The sequence below is a fragment of the Copadichromis virginalis genome, linkage group LG22 (assembly GCF_057382275.1).
Source record: "Copadichromis virginalis isolate Kocher_CV1m ecotype Utaka linkage group LG22, C_Virginalis_male_GT1.1, whole genome shotgun sequence".
Classification (NCBI taxonomy): Eukaryota; Metazoa; Chordata; class Actinopteri; order Cichliformes; family Cichlidae; genus Copadichromis; species Copadichromis virginalis.
In genome coordinates, this window is record NC_140638.1 from 17,129,252 (window position 1) to 17,150,845 (window position 21,594).

Sequence of the window (21,594 nt, forward strand, 5' to 3'; positions counted from 1 at the left end):
TTAATAAGCTAATTAGTCTGTACTTCAAAACATATTTGTAGAGGTATGAAGCAAGTCCCTGAAGTAGCTCACAGCAAAAATAAAATGATGCTGTTGGTGAGTCGAGTATAACCGTACGCTGAGGGGGCGATAAACAAAAACTTATTTTGCAGCAGCCGGTGGCACGCTGCAACTGGGACGAGAACCAAAAATCATGTTTGGGTTTTATGATATATTTTTTAAAATAACTGGTACAAAAAAAATCCTCTCTTTCTATATTGTCTGTGTCTACAACTATCCCATGATAACAACAGCCCCTCTCACAGAGCAGGCAGAATGAGCAGCAGGAGAAAGCGGTGACGGTATTGGTCACAGAAGAGTTTAGGACAGGGAGAGGGGAGAGAGGAAGACCGTAAAAGATGTTCAGTGAGACAAAAAGCAGGGATTGGCTTTCTCGCTCTTTCCCTCAGTAAGCCCTTCTATTCATCCTGCTATCCCTCATAGGAGAGAATGGAGCTTCAACATGCAGCTGGCGAGACGGTGATAAAGGGCTGGCGGAGAAGCTTCAATACAAGCGGCCGAGGATTCAGTAAGAGGGAAAAGAGCAGAAAGCTTCTTCAGCTAGAGGATGGGTAGTGAAACTGAGAGCGAGAGAGAAAGGGAATATTGATGAGAGAAGGAGTTGAGGGACGTCACAATGGGCCGTTGAAAGTGAAGAGTGAAAACGAAAACGAGAAAATCAAAAGTCAAAAAGCATGAAGGAGGGCGGCGAGAAGGACAGGAGCTCAGTTCCATTCAAAGAAGTTTATCCTCTGAGTCACAGAAACGCACATACACCCAAAGCACACCTAAGTACCTCAGATCTTATGAAAACTGCTATTAAAAGAAGAAAAGAAAAAGGACAGGCCCGACCCATCTGGTCTCATACCTGCAGCTCGACTCGTTTGGTTCAGACTCACGTAGGTTGCACAGTGAACCAACAACATATAACTGATTCTTGATATACTTGGAGAAGAGATGCGTCAGTGTACCATGACCGCACCCCTCTGAACTGGACTAAAGCCTGCTACGTATGGTCGTGTCAGAGAATAGCTTGGCTCATGCAGCTAGCTCGCCTAGCGCAGCGCTCTCGGATCGTTTGTTGGTTTTTCGCAGCGTAAGGTCTCTAGCGTGGGTTTTCAAGAACACACTAAGTGTTGAAAACTACAACACAAGAAAACCTGTACTAGAACTACATTTCATATTGTAATATTACTTTTCCTGCTTATAACTGCATGTATGAGATGTCACTGGACTTACTGCCAGGGAGAATGACTGGCTCTAATCCGTAATATCATAAACCCAGCACATGCTTGTTGATGTTTGAGGCACTGTACGATTGGTTATTTTATTTTTTCTACTCTACTCATACCCTATTTAAAATGTTATCTATAATAAGCAATACGAGGGAAGTAATTAAATTGTCCTACATAGTCCAAGTGTTGCTGGAGCTTCAACTTCCTCATATTGTCATCTCATGAAGCAAAAGTTACTGTGGTCACTGTAGTTACTGTGTGGTGACTGTGTTTAACTGGTCAATAATCACAATCCTTCATGCTATAAACCATAAGCGATGCTTATATGTTACCGTGCATGGTTCCATGGTTACCGCTGATCTGGCATAAAAATACATGCCTCCTCTACAAACAATCCCTCGACAGCTTGAATACAGCAGATGGATTTAACCCATTAAAACTTAACGCATGTATATCCATAGACTGTGCGGGCACCACGGGTCTTACTGGATTTTAATAGCAGCTTAGCTTGTGTACTCATAACGGTTATCATAACAGATCAACTGGACCAGAATCTGCCTGATAATAAAGCGCAGACATACATGTTAAAAGTCTCTTCAATTCAATCCAATTTATTCAATTAAATTCTCTTTATATGGTGCCCAATCACAACAACATGCCCTTTATATTGTAAGGTAAGAAAAAAATACAAATACAGAGAAAAATCACAACAATCAGACAACCCATATGAAGAAGCATTTGGAGCGACAGTGGGAAGGAAAAACTCCCTTTTCACAGGAAGAAAGCTCAGTGAGGGACAGCCATCTGCTGTGACCGGATAGGTGTGAGGGGAGGAGACAACTGACTCCCTGACTCCATCCTCTTTGAATCCTACCTGAGAATAGGAGGCAGAGCTACTTTGGCCGAGTAGGTGGAGCCTTCTGCTCAGCTGAGAGCTGACAACGGATTGCAGTCGTAGTTCCTGATGTGAAGCCTTGATCTCTCCACCAGCAGAAAGGAAGGGAGAAGAAGTGTGCGCCGTCTATTCACGTCTGTATGTCGGCAGTTGTGGTCACAATTCCCTGCAGATAAACAGAGACAGAGAGGCTTTTATTTCTCTCTTCAATATTGCATCCTATGAGATTACTTAGGTCTGGGTTATTGCTTACTTTAGCTCAATTATCATAGCATAATAACCACATCCAGTGCTCTGCAAGTACAATAATCAGCTTAATCATTCAGTATTCTTTTCCTCTTAATTATTTCAGTTTTGTGCAGAAACACTGCTACTCTTGGAACATTAAGCTCTCATAGAGAAGCAATATCCATTAAATTGTAATATTGTAGCCTTAGTAGCCCCCCTGTTCACGAGGGGCAGCCATTCAGAAGAAAGTTAGCTTGGAGGGAGGGTGTCCTTCAAGCGAGAGCAGCTCAAACATTTTGTTTCAGACATTGGATGAACTTGAGTCAAGGCAAGTCTCATACAGTCCAGGAATAAAAATATGAAGCAGGAAAGGAGCAAAACAGGTCGACGTTAACAATGAGCTTGATAGCAAAGCGATCTTTGTTCATAAAAGTTCAAGAAATAACAAAGAGAAGCTACATAAATAACTATTAGTGAGGTGCAGGGTGATGCTGCTATTACAAGAAAACTCCACTTGCCTTCTGTGTTAAGAAATGGGTTTGCAAATTTGACGAGGAAAATTGTAGATATGTTGTTGTTTATGACAGAGTGATTGCTACCACTGCCTTTCTTGACAAAGCTGACACACACACACACACACACACACACACACACACACACACAATGCCTGTAGTACTTGCTAAATCCCAGTCCTTGTTTAAATAGAAGTCTTTAAACCATGTGCATTTGTAAATGTCTGCACTTGTGATTCTTCCTCTGCTTTTCCCTTTTTCTGTTGTGCTCTCTCCCTCTCTGAAGACTATTCAGAACAAACACCCATGCTATTTATACACTGACGCCGAATCAGCATGGTAACCACGCTTTGTTTACCCACATGAGACACACGGTTTGAGGCTCGTGTCCTCTTTTTTTCCCTCTCTAAACAAAAATCACAACTACTTAGTTCTTGCGCATTAACTTAGCTCAGTTTCCAGTAAGGACAGCGTTTCTCTTTCTCTGACCAAATGTCTCTAGTAAACTGAGAGCAGACCCTCATAATGAAGGTAGTATTTCTGTGAAAACCACATCTCATAACCTGGAAATGTTAAAAAATTTTACACTACAATTCGTTTTCTCAGAAAGCTCTGATCGAGAGTCACTATGTCTAAAGCAATACCGAAAGAATCGCACTTCTCCTTTCCTACTCTGCATGCATACCATTCAGGGAAATAAGTTCAAGCTCCCTGCATCAAACGCTCAGGCAACCAATACACTTGATTTTGCACCTTCTGTGCAAAGTACTTAATTCCCAACTACTGTAGTGGCACTCCACCATAACCTAAAGCAGGGCGCTGTTGCATCATTTATCGCCCAGGTGTGAATCCAACTTTATGGCTTTGTTGCAGGATGTTCATTAAAAAGAAGTGAGTTAATGTTCCCCGGGCAAATAAAATGTGGTACAGTGCCTAATTTGATGCACAAGCACATCGAGAAACACTTAGTGCTCCCATCCAGTGTGCTCCCTTATTTTAAGTAACCCCGAGGCTGTTACCACAGTGACAAAGACATGTCCCAAGGTCACAGGGCCGAGTCGAGCGTTAACTTGAACCCCGAAACAACACGTTGACTCAGCAACGCAAAATCAGGTCAGCCGATCATGTGACAACCAAGAGTACCCCCTACCCCGGGGACAGAAAGTGATACTAAAGCATGCATGTTTTTGTTTGTACTAACTTAACACAAAATTCAAGCACATACACACAAGCACCCAGGCATACGAAAGAAGCAAAACACATCCAGCTCGTAGAGTCACGTATACACACAGAAACCCACACAGCCGTGGGAAAAGGTACACAAAAAACAGCAACAGCATACACAGAGGCCAGGACAACAACTTTACCAAAGATGACTTGATGTGAGGGTCTTTCAAAGAGGAAATACGTGCTTATTAGTGGTTGAAATGCACAAATCATGAGCTCATCATCTGCCTCAGAGCCCCAGATTCATGGCTGTCATGCTCTTTGCTCCCATATGCACTTCCTATAGATGAATAAAGTCACTTTTATCCCCAGTTAAAGCAGACAAAGCCTTGAAAGTGGTTATTTTCAACAACCGCACATGCATTGTAATAAAGTATGAAGCTATTATATGGTTGGACATCAGCTGTGCAAGTCCTTTTCCCAGTATTGGATGTTGTAAAAAATACTATGAGAAGAAAGAGTGACACGTACATGTAGGCATGAAAAGTATGGCAGTACTAGTCTGCCTACAATACAAAAATCTGATTCAAAGCTTTATTAGCAGAGCAAACATACAAAACACATCCTCAGAAAATGGTCTCAAAACATGTCCATGTCAACAATCCAAAATAAATAAACAGACATTTTTTGTCATTAATTTACATCTTTCAGTCCCATTTTTAAAAGTTTTTATATCAGGATATAAGGATGTTTAAATGTCTCCATTCACTAAATCATCAGATGTTCCTCTTTGTTCAATGTGGGGGGGGTTTCACTTGGATTCACCTTGCCTGTGTGCTTCTTGGAAATGGGGGGTGTTCTAAATATTGTGAAAAGTTTACACATAAGCACAGGTTTGTAAATGCTCACACTTACGACTGCAAGATTTTCCTCCAACTCAGCAGCCTCGGATTCAGTTCTCCATCTGTTGCAAAGGGCACTCAATAATACTGGCAGCCCCAATGTGTGTGTCTGTGCCTTTGTGTGTGTCTCCATGTGCACCTGTGAAACTGTGCACTGCCCCTTTCAGCCTGTTTTTTTATTGGTCTCCTGCCTGGCGTCCCTCTGTCACACAGAGGCTGTGCGCGTACGTGTGAGAGGGAGAAATTTTAGTGATATCTTTGCGAGCACCGATATGAGCTTCAACCTGAGCACCAGATTAAAAGAAGCAGCAGGTTAAAGACCCGGTGTGTCCGAACCAGGTGCGTTGGACATTTGCCTTTTCGCGTGTACCTTGGTCGGGTAATGTTTCGAAAAGTTCAGCGCTGTGGTGCATATCTGAGAACAGCTCAAGGTTAAAGGTCTAGGTGACACGGTTTAGATTAGGACTGTGGGTTAAGGTCAGATTGTAATCTGGCTGTGACGGTTAAGGTCAGGATGAGAGGCATAATAAAAAAAAGCAGTGCACTGTGCATTGATGAGTGCCCTCACAATGACACAAGTAAATATATATGTATAAAGAGCACAACAGTACTGCTGCTGCTAAAGCAAGAGGACGCAAGAAAGCAGACGCTCTACGTACTTTATAACATTCTTTCCCATAAAAGCTCTAAGCTTGCACATTTCTGTTACATGTCACGTCAATTTAACTCTGGTATTCTCACATGATGTGTTCCTCCCACCCTCACCCTAATACAATATATGATAAATGTAATAAATCTCTCCTAAGAGGCTAGCAGGGAACTCCATGTGTCCTTGATTTCCTGCCTAAGCCATCTTCATTTGTGTTGTCTTTGTACTTGATCTGAACTTTTTGCAAATGAAGAAAGTTCACAAACTCTGGATCCAAAGGCATTATAAGGCAGATGGCCTTGGAAGTGAACTCTGCTGAAAATGAGTAGTACTTGGCTATTCTGCACAACATACACTCCTATAAACAAGCTGTTTTTCTAGTTTGAAATGTGCCAAAAGAGTAAGATTCCAAGGACTGAGGAAAGTGCAGCTTTGCAAAGGTGTTGGATTGCAGGCCGGTTCACTGGCTCCGCACAACAAAACAGCAATAAGCTGGTTGTTTGACCACAGCATGTCCTGCATCCGACTGGCTGCACGTGAGAGGTGGAATTATGACCAAATGGCTTAAGTCCTGCAAAAGTACCGGTAACGTTCCTGTGAAATATATCCCCTAATAAATTTCACTCATTTGAATTAAATTGAAACTTTTATATTCTTACATGCAAAACGATGACAGATTTTTGCTTTTCCAATTCTATTCGTTAAGTATTATGCAAGTAGAGCTGGGCGATAGAACGATAACGATATGTATCGCGATATAAGTTTTACTCGATAGAGAAATTAAGCTATCGCGATAGACCTCGCCGCTCTTGTCCTCTTAAAATAAAAAATAAAAATAAAAATAAAAAAAAGAACAGCCAATCCAAACTAAGTAGCGCAGAGCCGAATCAATCACAGCCGCAGCGTCACGTCGCATGACTTGTTACGTACAGCACAAGTGCCAAGCCGCACGTGTGTTTGTTTGGGAAGCAGCCAGCGGGTAATGGAGGAAATGAGTGTGCCGACTAGAAAAATCAACCGAGCGTGACCGAAGAGAAAACAGATGATGGTTCCAATGCCGGAGAGATTGTCGAACGGAAGAGCCATAGAAGTTCCGTAGTGTGAAGGTATTTCGGCTATTTCAAGTCTGACAAAAAACAGAGTAGCGTGCACTGTAAATTGTGCCGAAAGCAAGTCTGGAAATACAATAAACTGGTGCATGCGTCACACTGTGCGCCACGTTATTGTTTCGGTGAAATGAATTTCTACAATACTGTTACTGTTAATTCTACTCTCTGCAGTGTTTAAATGCTTACATATACACACAGTTACTGTCCCTCCACACATACGACTCGGTTCTGCTTCTATGCCCCAGCTTTGTTTACTTTTTCCCACCGAGGCTTCTAGACTTCTGATTGGCCAACATTTCTGCACGGTTAGGAATCTAGCGCCACCTGCTGCTTTGGCATGTTCATAGCAGCGTTTTCCTTCATTTCTGCCTTTATGTGTGGACGGGATTATTTTTTAAAATGAAAACGGAAAATCTCCGTTTTCAAAAATACCCGTGTACGTGTGGACGTAGCCTCAGTCTCTGACTGGAAGCGCTAATTCGTCATTCGGCTTTTGTCAGACTAAAGTAACTGTTAAAACTGTTTGAAAAGCTAAGCTATACAACAAGGAGAGATTTAGAATTTCCTTTTAGTTCTCAGTTTATTTGATATTGACAAAAGTTAGTCAATTTTGAGTCCTGCAAAACAAACTAAGATTTATTTTTAGAATTAATATTTTGTTTCTAAGTGGAATTGACAATTTAGTCCGTTTTGTTTGTTCTATTTTGAAACTTAAACGCTTTAGCGGCTGCCTTTTGTGTAGTTTGCAATATTTGCCTTTATTTATCTGAAAAAGTCTCATGTTCCTTAAGTACATCTACCCTGTTGAACTTATTATGGGAAATAAATATTTAAATAAAAACAAGTTGCTGATTATTTCACATTTTACTTGTGAGCAACGGCACATTTAAATCTTACAAATATAGTTATTTGGCTTATATCGTGATAGATATCGTTATCACCTGAAATGAAAAAAACATATCGTGATATGAAAAAATCTCATATCGCCCAGCTCTATATGCAAGTAAAACTATCCATCCATCCATCCATCTTCATCCGCTTTGTCCGGGGCCGGGTCGCGGGGGCAGCAGCCTAAGCAAAGAGGCCCAGACCTCCCTCTCCCCAGCCACCTCCTCCAGCTTATCCGGGGGAATACCAAGGCGTTCCCAGGCCAGCCGAGAGATATAATCTCTCCAGCGTGTCCTGGGTCTGCCCCGGGGCCTCCTCCCGGTGGGACATGCCTGGAACACCTCACCCAGGAGGCGCCCAGGGGGCATCCTTGTCAGATGCCCGAACCACCTCAGCTGGCTCCTTTTGATGTGGAGCAGCAGCTGCTCTACTCTGAGCCCCTCCCGGATGGCCGAACTTCTCACCCTATCTCTAAGGGAGAGGCCAGCCACCCTTCGGAGGAAGCTCATTTCTGCCGCTTGTATCCGCGATCTCGTTCTTTCGGTCACTACCCACAGCTCGTGGCCATAGGTGAGGGTAGGGACGTAGATCGACCGGTAAATTGAGAGCTTCGCTTTTACACTCAGCTCCCTCTTCACCACGACGGACCGGTGCAGCGTCCGCATTACTGCAGCTGCAGCCCCAATCCGTCTGTCGATCTCCGGCTCCCTTCTCCCATCACTCGCGAACAAGACCCCGAGATACTTGAACTCCTCCACTTGGGGCAGGAACTCATCCCCGACCCGGAGTGGGCACTCCACCCTTTTCCGGCTGAGAACCATGGCCTCAGATTTGGAGGTGCTGATCCTCATTCCCGCTGCTTCACACTCGGCTGCGAACCGTTCCAGTGCGAGCTGGAGGCCCTCACCCGATGAAGCCAACAGAACCACATCATCTGCAAAAATCAGAGATGAGATTCTGAGGCCACCAAAGCGAAAGCCCTCCGCCACTTGGCTGCGCTTAGAAATCCTGTCCATAAAAATTATGAACAGAACCGGAGACAAAGGGCAGCCCTGGCGGAGCCCATCACCCACCAGGAACGAGTCCGACTTATTGCCGGCAATGCGAACCAAGCTCTTGCAACGGTTGTATAGGGATCGAATGGCCCGTAGCAATGGGCCAGACACCCCATATTCCCGCAACACCTCCCACAGGACACCCCGAGGGACACGGTCGAATGCCTTCTCCAAGTCCACAAAACACATGTAGACTGGTTGGGCAAACTCCCATGAACCCTCAAGTATCCTGGAGAGGATAAAGAGCTGGTCCAGTGTTCCGCGACCAGGACGAAAACCGCATTGTTCCTCCTGTATCCGAGGTTCGACTAACGGACGAACACTCCTTTCCAGCACCCTGGCATAGACTTTCCCAGGGAGGCTGAGGAGTGTGATCCCCCTGTAGTTGGAACACACCCCCCGGTCCCCTTTCTTAAAGATGGGGACCACCACCCCGGTCTGCCAGTCCACAGGTACTGCCCCTGATCTCCACGCAACATTGCAGAGGCGTGTCAACCAGGACAGCCCTACAACGTCCAGAGCCTTCAGGAACTCGGGGCGGACCTCATCAACACCAGGGGCTCTGCCACCAAGGAGTTGTTTAACTGCCTCAGTGACCTCGCCCCCGGAAATTGGCGGGCCATTCCCCTCATCCCCAGACTCTGCTTCCTCCTCGGAAGACGTGTCAGTGGGATTAAGGAGGTCCTCGAAGTATTCCTTCCACCGCCTGACAATTTTCTCAGTCGACGTCAGCAGCGCTCCGCCAGCACTATACACAGTGCAGGTAGAGCACCGCTTTCCCCTCCTGAGACGTCTGACGGTTTGCCAGAATCTCTTCGAGGCAGTCCGAAAGTCTTTTTCCATGGCCTCTCCGAACTCCTCCCACACCCGAGTTTTTGCTTCAGCCACTGCCCGAGCCGCATTCCGCTTGGCCTGTCGATACCTGTCGGCTGCCTCCGGAGTCCCACAGGCTAACCAAGCCCGATAGGACTCCTTCTTCAGCCTGGTGGCTCCCTTCACCTCTGGTGTCCACCATTTGGTTCGGGGATTACCACCACGGCAGGCACCAACCACCTTGCGGCCGCAGCTCAATGCAGCAGCTTCGGCAATGGAGACGCTGAACATGGTCCATTCGGACTCAATGTCCCCAGTCTCCCTCGGAATGCTGTTGAAGCTCTGCCGGAGGTGTGCGTTGAAGATCTCGCGGACTGGGGCCTCTGCTAGACGTTCCCAGCACACCCTCACTACGCGTTTAGGTGCACCAGGTCTGTCCAGCGTCTTCCCCCGCCACCTGATCCAACTCACCACCAGGTGGTGATCAGTTGACAGCTCAGCCCCTCTCTTTACCCGAGTGTCCAGAACATATGGTCGCAGATCTGCTGATACGATTACAAAATCGATCATCGACCTACGGCCTAGAGCGTCCTGGTGCCACGTGCACTTATGGACACTCTTATGTTCAAACAGGGTGTTCGTTATGGCCAAACTGTGATTAGCACAGAAGTCCAATAACAGAGCACCGCTCGGGTTCAGATCAGGGAGGCCGTTCCTCCCAATCACGCCCCTCCAGGTCTCGCTGTCGTTACCCACGTGAGCATTGAAGTCTCCCAGCAGGACAACAGAGTCTCCAGGTGGAGCACCCTCCAGCACCCCCCCCCCCCCCCCCCCCAGGGACTCTAAGAAGGCTGGGTACTCTGAACTGCCACTCGGCGCATAAGCGCAGATGACAGTCAGGACCCGTTCCCCGACCCTAAGGCGCAGGGAACAAACCCTCTCGTCCACCGGGAAAAACCCCAACGTACCGGCAGCAAGCCGAGGGGATATTAGGATACCCACCCCAGCCCGCCGCCTCTCACCAGGGGCAACTCCAGACTGAGACAGAGTCCAGCCCCTCAGGAGACTGGTTCCAGAGCCCAAGCCATGTGTAGAGGTGAGCCCGACTATATCTAGCCGGTACCTCTCAACCTCACGCACTAACTCAGGCTCCTTCCCCACCAGAGAGGTGACGTCCCTATTGCCAGTCTTGGCAGCCGGGGGTCAGTCCTCCAGGGCCTCCGCTCCTGGCCGCCACCCGGCACACAATGCACCCGACCCCTAACAGAGCACCGCTCGGGTTCAGATCAGGGAGGCCGTTCCTCCCAATCACGCCCCTCCAGGTCTCGCTGTCGTTACCCACGTGAGCATTGAAGTCTCCCAGCAGGACAACAGAGTCTCCAGGTGGAGCACCCTCCAGCACCCCCCCCCCCCCCAGGGACTCTAAGAAGGCTGGGTACTCTGAACTGCCACTCGGCGCATAAGCGCAGATGACAGTCAGGACCCGTTCCCCGACCCTAAGGCGCAGGGAACAAACCCTCTCGTCCACCGGGAAAAACCCCAACGTACCGGCAGCAAGCCGAGGGGATATTAGGATACCCACCCCAGCCCGCCGCCTCTCACCAGGGGCAACTCCAGACTGAGACAGAGTCCAGCCCCTCTCCAGGAGACTGGTTCCAGAGCCCAAGCCATGTGTAGAGGTGAGCCCGACTATATCTAGCCGGTACCTCTCAACCTCACGCACTAACTCAGGCTCCTTCCCCACCAGAGAGGTGACGTCCCTATTGCCAGTCTTGGCAGCCGGGGGTCAGTCCTCCAGGGCCTCCGCTCCTGGCCGCCACCCGGCACACAATGCACCCGACCCCTATGGCGCCTCCTGCGGGTGGTGGGCCTGCGGGAGGATGGGCCTATGTCTCCTCTTCGGGCTGTGCCCGGCCGGGCCCCATGGACTAAGGCCCGGCCACCAGACGCTCGCCCTTGGGCACCCTCCCCGGGCCTGGCTCCAGGGCGGGGCCCCGGTAACTAGTGCTGGGCGATATATCGATTTTTTAAAAAATATCGATATATTTTTATACAAGACATAAGCTGTGACAATATCGTTTATATCGATATAGTCTATGTTGCGTTATAATTACACTTGTGGAGCCGCTATTTTGCCTCTCTCTCGTCTGGGTTTGTTTGCCCCGCCTCTCACCCTCACTGAACACAAACCCCCTCCCCCATCGCTAAACCTCCAGTTGGCAACAAGATGGACACAGGAGCTAGCGAAGAGGAGCTCGTCGGAAAAAAGAAAACCAATGGCTCAATTATTTGGAGATGGTTCGGGTTCAAAGTGTCAGATGAGCAGCAGAATAATGTATTCTGTAGAGAATGTCGAAAAAGCGTCGCAACGAAAGGTTCGAGCACCACTAATCTTTACCACCATTTACAACTGCGCCATAAAGTGCAGTATGAAGAGTGTGTGAAATTGCGTGCTGTAGCCCAGACCGCAAAGTCTTCCGAGGTTCCTGCCGTGAAACAGACCACCTTACAACACTCATATACTCGTGCTGTGCCATATGATACAAAAAGTGAGAAGTGGGGGGAAATTACTAAAGCAGTGGCCTATCATATTGCTAAAGACATGGTCCCCATCTCAACTGTGGAACAAGAGGGCTTTATACAGCTGCTAAAAACTCTTGACCGAAGATACCAGTTACCTAGCCGGAAATACTTCACCAGAGAAGCACTGCCAAAAATGTATACTGATGTTAGACAGAGTCTCGCTGCCCAGCTCACCAAAGTGTCTCACTTCGCACTGACAACCGACATGTGGTCCAGCAGGACATGCGAGCCATATATGAGTGTGACTATACATTTCATGGAAGACTGGGAACTGAAAACTGCCTGTCTCCAGACCAGCTACTTTCCTCAAGACCACACCGGAGAGCATATAGCTGAAGCCCTGCAGGATGTGCTCAAAACCTGGAAGCTCAACCCGACGGGACTGGTTGCTATAACAACTGACAACGGGGCTAATATTGTCAAGGCGGTTCAACTGAACAAGTGGTCGAGGATCCAGTGTTTTGGTCACAGGCTTCATCTGGCCATTGGTAAGTGCAATACTGAATTTTTTGATTTGGAAAAAAAAACGCTAATAAATGAAAAGTGTATAGAGTCTCTTGTAGAGCTAAACATGCCTATGGACCACAAGACAAATATTTTTATAAGTCATAGCCAGCATATACATCTATCACTTAGAAATCGAAAGTTAGTTGAACAAATAAATAAACTATCCCTATTAAATCCAATAAACGTATTGGGGTGTATTTGTCTTTGTATTAGATTGAGTTGTGACACTAAATGAGGACCACAGCTGAGACAAGACAGGGATACATTTTTAAATACATAGTGAGATTAAAAGGTGTAAAAAAAACGAAAAAAAACATGTTCTAATCATTTGGTGATCTGGTGATTTTACCAAGATAGTTTAACTAGAACCATTTCTAGGTTATACAATACACGACACATTTTGCAAATATTGTTAAGTCTTATGCATCACATTCTATACAACTGAGATGGATGTTAATTTGCCTTTGAGTGATTTGCATCTTAACATAACAATTAAAGTGATTTTAAAAGTTTGTATTTTGTGTGTCACAGGACATGCTATGGATGATGCCCGCATTACCCGGGCTATTTCTCTGTGTAAGAAAGTCGTCAGCAGCTTCTCCTACAGCTGGAGGAAGAGAAGAGAGCTGGCTGAAGTGCAAATACAGCTGGGTCTTCCAAGTCACCAGCTACTCACAGAGGCAACAACTCGCTGGGGATCAAGGCTTCTCATGATAGAGAGAGTTCTGGAGCAGGAAAGAGCACTTTCTAAAGTCCTCTCTGTCGACATGAAAACCAGACCTCTAGTCCCTACTTGGCAGGACATAGAGGTCCTGGAAGCAGTTCAGAAAGCTCTCAAACCCTGTCAGGACTTCACTGATGCACTTTCAGGAGAGAAGTATGTGACCCTGTCCTATGTCAGACCTGTGCTACACCTGTTTAACACTAGTCTCCTGGCACCTGGAGAGGAGGATAGTGAGCTGTGTAAATCCATCAAGACCCGCATTGTGGATTACCTCAACAATAAATATGCAGATCCATCCACCAGTGACCTGTTGGACATGGCTTCTTTTGTGGATCCACGGTTCAGGGCAAAATACATCCCTAGTGAGAAGATTAATGCACTAAAACATAAACTCATCTTGGAGGCAGAGTCTCTGCTCAGCTATCAGGGTACGTGTTTGTCTGAGCTGACTGATCCAGCCGTGCCTGAGTCTGCAGACCAAGAAGAAGCAGCAGTAGGCCACACAGCTAAAAAAAAGAGATCACTGGCAAGCTTCTTCCAGCACAGCACAGCCACCAACACTGGTTTCACAAAAAGGGAAGCAATCGAAAATGAATTTTCTAGCTACCTGTTGTCAGTTTGTGTAGAGAGTGATGCTGACCCTCTCAAATGGTGGAAGGAACATGAAGTTGCCTTTCCAGCACTGAGCCTCCTGGCCAAGAAATATCTTTGTGCGCCAGCTACCAGCTCCCCTTCTGAAAGGATTTTTAGTTGCAGTGGAAACATTGTAACCTGCCACAGGGCATCGTTGAAGCCTGATAATGTTGACAGATTAGCTTTCCTGGCACAAAATCTGTAAGCTGTACAGTTGTTGGCCTTGCTTGTTTGTGTTCTTTCTATATTGTTATTGTCATTGGAGATTTGCACAAAGACCCACTGACCAAAGAATGTAATTTTGTTAATTTCATTCAATCTGTTTACATGTTTGGTTTTTTGCACAAAGTACCAGATGATTGTTCAGCAATACACACAAAGAAGCACTTTAGAAAACTTTAATTCAGTGTAAGCACTTTTTAAAGAGCAAGATGCCTTTGTTATTTTAGATCTGCATCTTTTTAGTTTACATTTTACATTTAGTTTACAATTTTTAGCTTTTTGTTATGTATGAAAAGAAAAAAAATGGAGCATTATTATTTAATAAATGCTGACAATTTATTTTTGACAATTTTTTCGTGTACATCTACAGTTGTATCTTAATAAAAGTTACATGTGTGACATCTGGGACAAGTACCTTTGACCAAGAACTCTCTTTTTGTTCTTACTTTATGGGATTAAAAAAATATCGAGATATATATCTTATATCGCCATCCAGCTATAAAATATCGAGATATGAATTTTGGTCCATATCGCCCAGCTCTACCGGTAACCCTATCCCGGGCAGGGTAAACTGTTCCCTCGGTGTCCTTTTCATAAGGGTCTTATGAATCGCTCTTTGTCTGGTCCCTCACAACTAAATTAACTAAAAATGAAAAGAAACAAGTGACAGTGAAAGAAAGTAAGAGCCCCATACACACAATGAGGCTGTAACAGGAACATGAACGCTTGGTTATGCAACTCACTTAGCAACCCTCAGCACTACAACTGCGGGTCAAAGTGTAGCACTCTAAAAAGTGTCCCAAATGTGCTTCTGTGTACCTGATGATCGGGCTTTTTCCTGCTGACAAACACAGATATGTCTTCACTGCCATTCATGCAGTATTCATACATGCACCACATATATCTCAGTAATTGGTGCTTCTGACATGTCAGATGTCAGAAGCACTATTATTAAAATATTCTGAGATTAGAATATTTAATTTGAGTGTTTCACTAAATAAACTGTTTCCACTCAGTTACAGATAGTTTGTTTAAAGAGGAGGGGTATGTATGAGTTATTTATGTTTTTTAGCTGCCTGGAAACACGAATATTAATTTAACTCTACGCTATAGTCAGAGAGTCAGAGTAGTGTTGACAAACAGCAGCTTTCAAAACTTATTTCTGCCTGCAGCATTTTATCCCACACAATACTGAAATCTACCTCTGCCTCAAACGGTTAGTTTGGTTGGGTATTTGTGTAACTTTTGTCACTTAAAGGGTTAATCTAGATTAAAATGAACGTGTTAAAACAAGAAAGGCACATAGCAGTACAGCAACAGCTCCATGTCTGTGACATCAAATTACTGTTTTCATCAAGAGAGTCTTGCAGCTTTGAGGACAGTAATTTCTTTCTTTGTGTGCTGTTTTCACAAACAAACTTTGTCACATGTCGACACAAAATCAATTTCATAATTTTACAAAAAAGTAATTTCGAGGCATTCAGTGTTTTAAGGTCGAGACTAGAATGTCGCTGGCCAGTGAAACCCAATGACGTGACCAACACTTGTGAGCCAGCGCTTGGCGACGGTGGCGAGGAAGGCAGATACCTCTAACAGAACCAGGCTCAGGGAGGCCCGGGGATGTTCCACAAATAGTGAGGGGTGTGAGGTCTAGGAAAGGCAGGGAAATACACATCAAACTGTTCTGAGATTATATTTGCTGGACTGACAGTTTGTGTCCCTCTATGGTCTAAGAGAACCAGAGACACGAGGGGGAAGAGTGAAAACTTTCATGCTCAGTTTATTGACTCAAGCACTGATTTTGGGCTATACCAAATAAAAATAAGAAATCAAATTTGTAAATCTTGGTCAGGCCACACAAGTCACACTCAGACCCGCCCATTGTTTGCAAACAAGGCGGTGCTGTCAGAAAAGCTCGACATTCCAAAACAGAACTTCTTACATTATTTATGGTGCTACCTCGTTTAAAAATATAACATAATACACTGTGACAGCAGCAAACCGAGATGGCAATCAAACAATGCTCTAACACTCTGTTCATAAAGTAGATTACCAACAGAGGTAAATTCAGATGAAAACACACGTGCACATATTTTGTCAGCACTCAGCATTGAGGCACCAACAGAAACTGGCTGTGTTGGGGAAATGCTTCAGAGGTTTACGTTGAAAGCACTTACTCACTGTCTAACGCCTCTGCACTACGCCTTTGCAGGAGGGGCCATTAATTGTCACCTGATGTTGTTACACCACTTATGAAATAATAACAACTAATTAAAGCCATGAGATGATAATATTAACAAAGAACTTTACTAGAAGGTCAGTCATTGAGGTTGTGTTTAGTATTTTACAAAAGGCTTTAAAAAGAAAGCTATAAGCAAGTAGAAGCACACTTTGTATATCAGTCAGTTCCTTGGTAAGATTACTATGTGGTGCCGTGTCCTTGAACCAGAAAATTAAAAGTAAACTAACAAAGGTTTAATCAAATCCAACATAATCCGTTTCTTACTTCCTGTCCGTCACCTTGTCTTTTTTCCCCACTAAGATCTTCCTCTTTTTCTTCCTTCCTTCTTCTTTTTTTGTTTTTATATACTCTCTTCCTGTCTACTGATGCAAGTATTCTCCAGGGTAACACATCACAACATAACAACATCACTATGACACAAGACAGAGATGTGAGCTGAAGGGTGGGGGGGAAGTAAAATTCAGAGCAGACACACAGTCCAAAGTGCATCTGCATAGAAGAAAACTGAATGAAAGAGGGAAAAAAGAGAGGAAAAAGTGAACAAACGGTCTTCTCTACATGGCACGCTGGTACAGCAGAGCTAACGTGCAAGTGAAGCCGACAGAGTTCACTAGCGTTGAACACTGGAGCGCAAGTTGCCACCTCAGGGAATTGCTCAGCATTGCTCAGTCGAGCCACGTTAGCACAGAGAGCCTGGAGACGCTGGAGTCGCAGGGAGCCCGGCTTTGATCGCCTCCCTAAGATCCGAATACGAGGATAAGGGGAATATGCTGGGAGGAGGACCTACAGGGAACACACATGCACCGAGAAAAACCACTTCAAGGTGTACACATGGGCACACACACACTGCACTACTTCAATTGCAATTTTTCCAAACATTTAAAAGACATACTGTACAGTAAGAACTACCCACGCATGCATAGTAATAATCTTCTGCCACTGATTCCCTGCAAAGGTTTTCTCTCCCACTCCCAACCACAAGCAAGCACATGTGTTCTGGAAACGTGTAGAACGCTCGATGCACCCAGACATAGGAGACGCCGATATGAACGAGAGCTCAAAACCAGCAAACCCACCACTGAAAATTAAGTCCGAAGCTGAGTTAAATATGAACGGGGACAGCAAACAGCATTAATGCTACAGGCGCGCTCTCGAGCAGTAATCTGACAGTCAGGCAGACAACACGTATAATGGCCGGATTACGGACTTTCTACCACAGGAGAGCAAAGCGGATCCAAACTGTTGCTGCTCGAGCAGGTTTCAAGAGACCTCATTCAACACCTTGACACAAGCGTTTAGTCTCACTCGCCCCCACACTTTCATTCCTGTCAGAATGTGCTGAATGACGCGTCAACCTCTACTCTTTTTCTTGTCTGTCATGCTTTTAGCCGTGCCAAGAGAGTCGTTTCTTCTTGAAGTTATAATTGCTTGTACAAGCGAAAGTTAAAGTTCACTGGTTGAGGACAGAAACTACGCTACGATCGGACCAAATGTTGGGGTGGCATCTTCCAGAAAAGTGAAAAGCGCCGTGAAAAAAAGGTGAATCCACTCAAACATTTAGAGCTAAACCTCAAATCTCTCTTCATCTATTAGCTTTAAAGGCTATTTTTATTTTTTACTAATACTTTTTTTTTTTAATATGTACTGAAGGAAGCATCCTTTCCCCAGCAGGAGACCAATGAAGGTCACACGAGGTAGTAACAGGGCTTTCACCCAGAAGCCTAAGGTCCAATGCCTGCATTTTCTCTTATTTGAGGAAATATCTTTCAAATAGAGTTCATCTGAGGAAATAAGCACAAATTATGCGTTTTTGCAATAGGGTGCTAATAACAAGGGCCTGAAGATGCAATTTGAAATTGGTTCAGTGCTGAATTATACCTACCTGCATACCTGGATCGGTTCAACTCTTGGGTCAGGTGCCTTTTTTAATGCTTCATATCATCATTCATAGGTCAGTGTTAAGTGGCATAACCTTCTGAAAGCCTCAAGTCCACTTAAAAAAAAAATATAAAAGTGGGCTCCTTGGAAACAAAATATAAAGAAATTAGGGGTGTCTCATTGTACAGGAACTGAATTTATAAAAGACAAAGCTGAAGAAAATGATAAGGAAAATTAGTCTGGCGTAAGGCATCTTATGCTCCATTGCTCCATCTAAAGAAAAAAAACATGTACCATGGGATACTAGTGCAATACAACATTACATACTCTTTATTTGCATGTTTGCTTGAGAGTTGAATAGAAGTGGGTCAAACACAGCTGCTGACAAGAACAGCTATTGGCTGAGAGATAAAGTTTGAGGAGAAAAACATACATATCTTATTATGAAGGCCTGCAGGCAGTATTAAATCTTTTAATTTAACAACTGCTTTGTTCTTGTTTGAAACTATTTTGTATGCTGACTAAGTTTAAGTTGTTTTTGAAAAAAGAAAAAAAAAGATTCATCCTTACAAATGACTGAAAATCTCACTTTTGAACATAAGGCAGACCTGACGTGCACACCAGAAGTGTGTGCATGTGGCCTGCCCTCAGGGTAGTGTTTAACCAAAGAAAACACATCAAAAATAATTGTGCACATATTAGGCATTATCTGTCCTGCACCAAATACTTTACTATCCCTCTTTTGACACTGTGCTCAACTTTAAGAAGATAATAGTTATTATGGGGTTCACAGCGTGACCTTAGGAAGTCACCAGCATACGTCAGGAAGCACTACGCCCGTGGCAGGTTCCTGCTGGCAGCACAGGTGCTCATACGCTCACTTAACACACACTGAACACACACACACATACACACATACACACATGCTGATGCACAGACATTTGGCCGGGACACTGCAGATACATCCTCCTAGCCACACTGATAAGCCTAACCACACACAAAAAGATGCACACACATAAAAAGTACAGGTGCTCACACTGCCCCACCAGCTGTCCCTGACCAAGTGACCAAGACAGAGAGGACAAAGGAACAGAGAGACTACAAGAAAGAGAACTGAGCAGATGCCAACACTGACAGGTGTGTGTACTATATGTGTGTGTGAGAGATGTGTGAGTGAGCGCGTGCATGCGTGCGGGACAGATCATGGCTCGCTTCCAACATGCTGCACTGCCCTTAACCCAAATAAGGTCCAGTTATCTTTGTTTAACCTTGACTGCAAGTGACGTGTGTATTTTTAGCTTGCATTATGTGCGTCCACACCTGCAAACTCATCAAAAACACAGGCCCGGGGAAAAGCCATAAAAAAACACACTCCCTCCTTTAGGAGCTTAAATATGGAGCTCGACATCAACAGTAATGTGACATTTCAAGTCAGCGCAGTTGCTTCTTGAGGCTTTATGTCACTGTTGAGTTATGTTTGTCTTGTGACACATCATAAAAGACTGCTCCCGCTCACTCCTACAACAGAGCGACAGTCAATTATATAACCAAGGTCAAAGGGTCAGAGTACCTAACCCTGTGTTGGCCACACCCTGCTGCCTCTTAGCAAGCCATAGTGAGACAAGGTGTCAATACTTGGATGTCCAGTGCTGCTCTCCAGGCTCCAGGGGCTTAGCTCAAACATGCCTTAGTGTGAAATCTCCTCAGCCCTGCAGTTACACACTGTTGAAAACTCTAATAGTATCAATTAATCAAATTAAAATTCATGAATTGTTTTGTTTTCTTTAGTTTTCTTAATCCCATGGAGAGCACCTTCAAGGACGAAGGTGGACAAACGTTTGGTTTAAAGTCCAACATGTTCTTGTAAATTAACTGCATACTGCCAGGTCCTTAATTCCTCTTTCACTGTGCGCACTTTTCTGGAACAGGAACTTATGGATCAAATACTTCCACAGAGTGAGGACTAAATACGGCACTATTTTTTAAAAGAGGTCAGCTATTAAAATGGTGTATGGCCTTTTGCTATCAATGTATATATCACAAATACTTCACAGGCAAGAGAGGCATGTAGGAGCTTGTAGTCCAGCTACAGACAGCATTATATTGTGGTCTTGTAAAGTATAACAGTACAGTTGCTTGTGGCAGCTTGTTACACTGGGCGTTAGTCACAGGGATGGGCACCATGGGGCTACAAACTGCTACAAGGTCATGCTGAGATTACATAGTTGGAGGGGCCAAAAATTTAATGTGCACTCACTCAAACGCACACACCCCTTAGGGATTTGTATTTAGCTGTTAATGGCCCCAGTTAAATAAGTAAGGAAGCGCTTTAGATAATATATAAATGGTGAATTTTCTTATCACATCTGTTTGGCAAGGTTTTTTGTTTTTAAGTACGAAGGCGTAGGCTTGCTAGGACATCCTTAACATTTACATTATTTCTGTAGCTACTGTATTTAGCTGTATTCTGTCAGTACTTTTACAGTGCATTAACATCTCACAAAATAAAACAGTGAATCACTGCCAGCACTGCACTCGAAAGTTTAAATGAGGGCAGGTTTTAGTAGTGACTGCTTCTGCCTTTCTGTGCAGAAAAAAAATGCATGCATTAGAAAAAATAAACACACACACACACACACACACACACACACAGGGTTGTCTGAGGTCAGGGAATTCTAAGTGCATTCCCCCCTTGACACATACTGTACGTCTCTTTCATACACACACACACACACACACACGCACGCACACCACGAGTGCCGTACAAACACAGAGACAGACACACACACACTTACTCAGAGGAGCGCCCCGAGTGTCTATACATGATTAAAAGACTGAAAGTGGGGCAGGCGCACAGTTCTTCTTCTCTGTGAAATTACTGCAGTTCCTTTTAGCCCACCTCAGCACACACACACACACACACACACAGCCACTCAAATGCACACATACTTAGCTCTAGCCCTGTGTCCATTATATGTGCATAAATACAGCACAAGATAACAGGTCCATAAGTTGGCTTAATAATTGGGTGATACCTGCCATGAAGGAGAGTACAGGAGCCAACCACTTACTCGTGCTGGCAGAACAAAAAATGACTGAAATGCTGTTTACTTGGTGCTTTGCATAATTATGCTATAACAGCACATCCAGAACACCCCAAATATTAAAAATAAAGCGCCCTATTGCTTCAGTGGGTGTCCACTAACTGTTGAAAGATACCCTCATGTCTCATCTGTGTGAATGTGATATGTGATATATGTCAGCTTTTAATGTAAACTAGCTGATTATGAATTCAAACTGCTTTTGCCATGTA

At 44.7% G+C, this 21,594-nt stretch overlaps 2 protein-coding genes across 4 annotated transcripts in view; one reads left to right on the plus strand and one right to left on the minus strand.

Moving 5' to 3' along the window:
* atxn1a (ataxin 1a) overlaps nt 1-21,594 on the minus strand; it is a 118,572-nt gene that overhangs the window by 76,796 nt on the left and 20,182 nt on the right. For all 3 annotated transcript variants that reach the window (XM_085447026.1, XM_085447027.1, XM_085447028.1), the window contains exon 2: nt 2,149-2,335. The gene's annotated coding sequence lies outside the window, so the exon portion shown is untranslated. The remainder of the gene's footprint in view (nt 1-2,148; nt 2,336-21,594) is intronic.
* Nucleotides 12,095-14,144, plus strand: LOC146683112 (E3 SUMO-protein ligase ZBED1-like). Its single transcript, XM_085446983.1, has 2 exons — nt 12,095-12,563; nt 13,114-14,144. Exons 1-2 carry the CDS (start codon nt 12,095-12,097, stop codon nt 14,142-14,144), a joined length of 1,500 nt encoding a protein of 499 aa, XP_085303109.1.

Excerpts from the sequence above, each read along its gene's own strand:
- LOC146683112 (XM_085446983.1), top strand. The coding sequence starts at position 12,095 with ATGGTCCCCATCTCAACTGTGGAACAAGAGGGCTTTATACAGCTGCTA. Across the intron at positions 12,564-13,113 it reads CAGGCTTCATCTGGCCATTG|GACATGCTATGGATGATGCC; the intron begins GTAAGTGCAATA and ends TGTGTGTCACAG.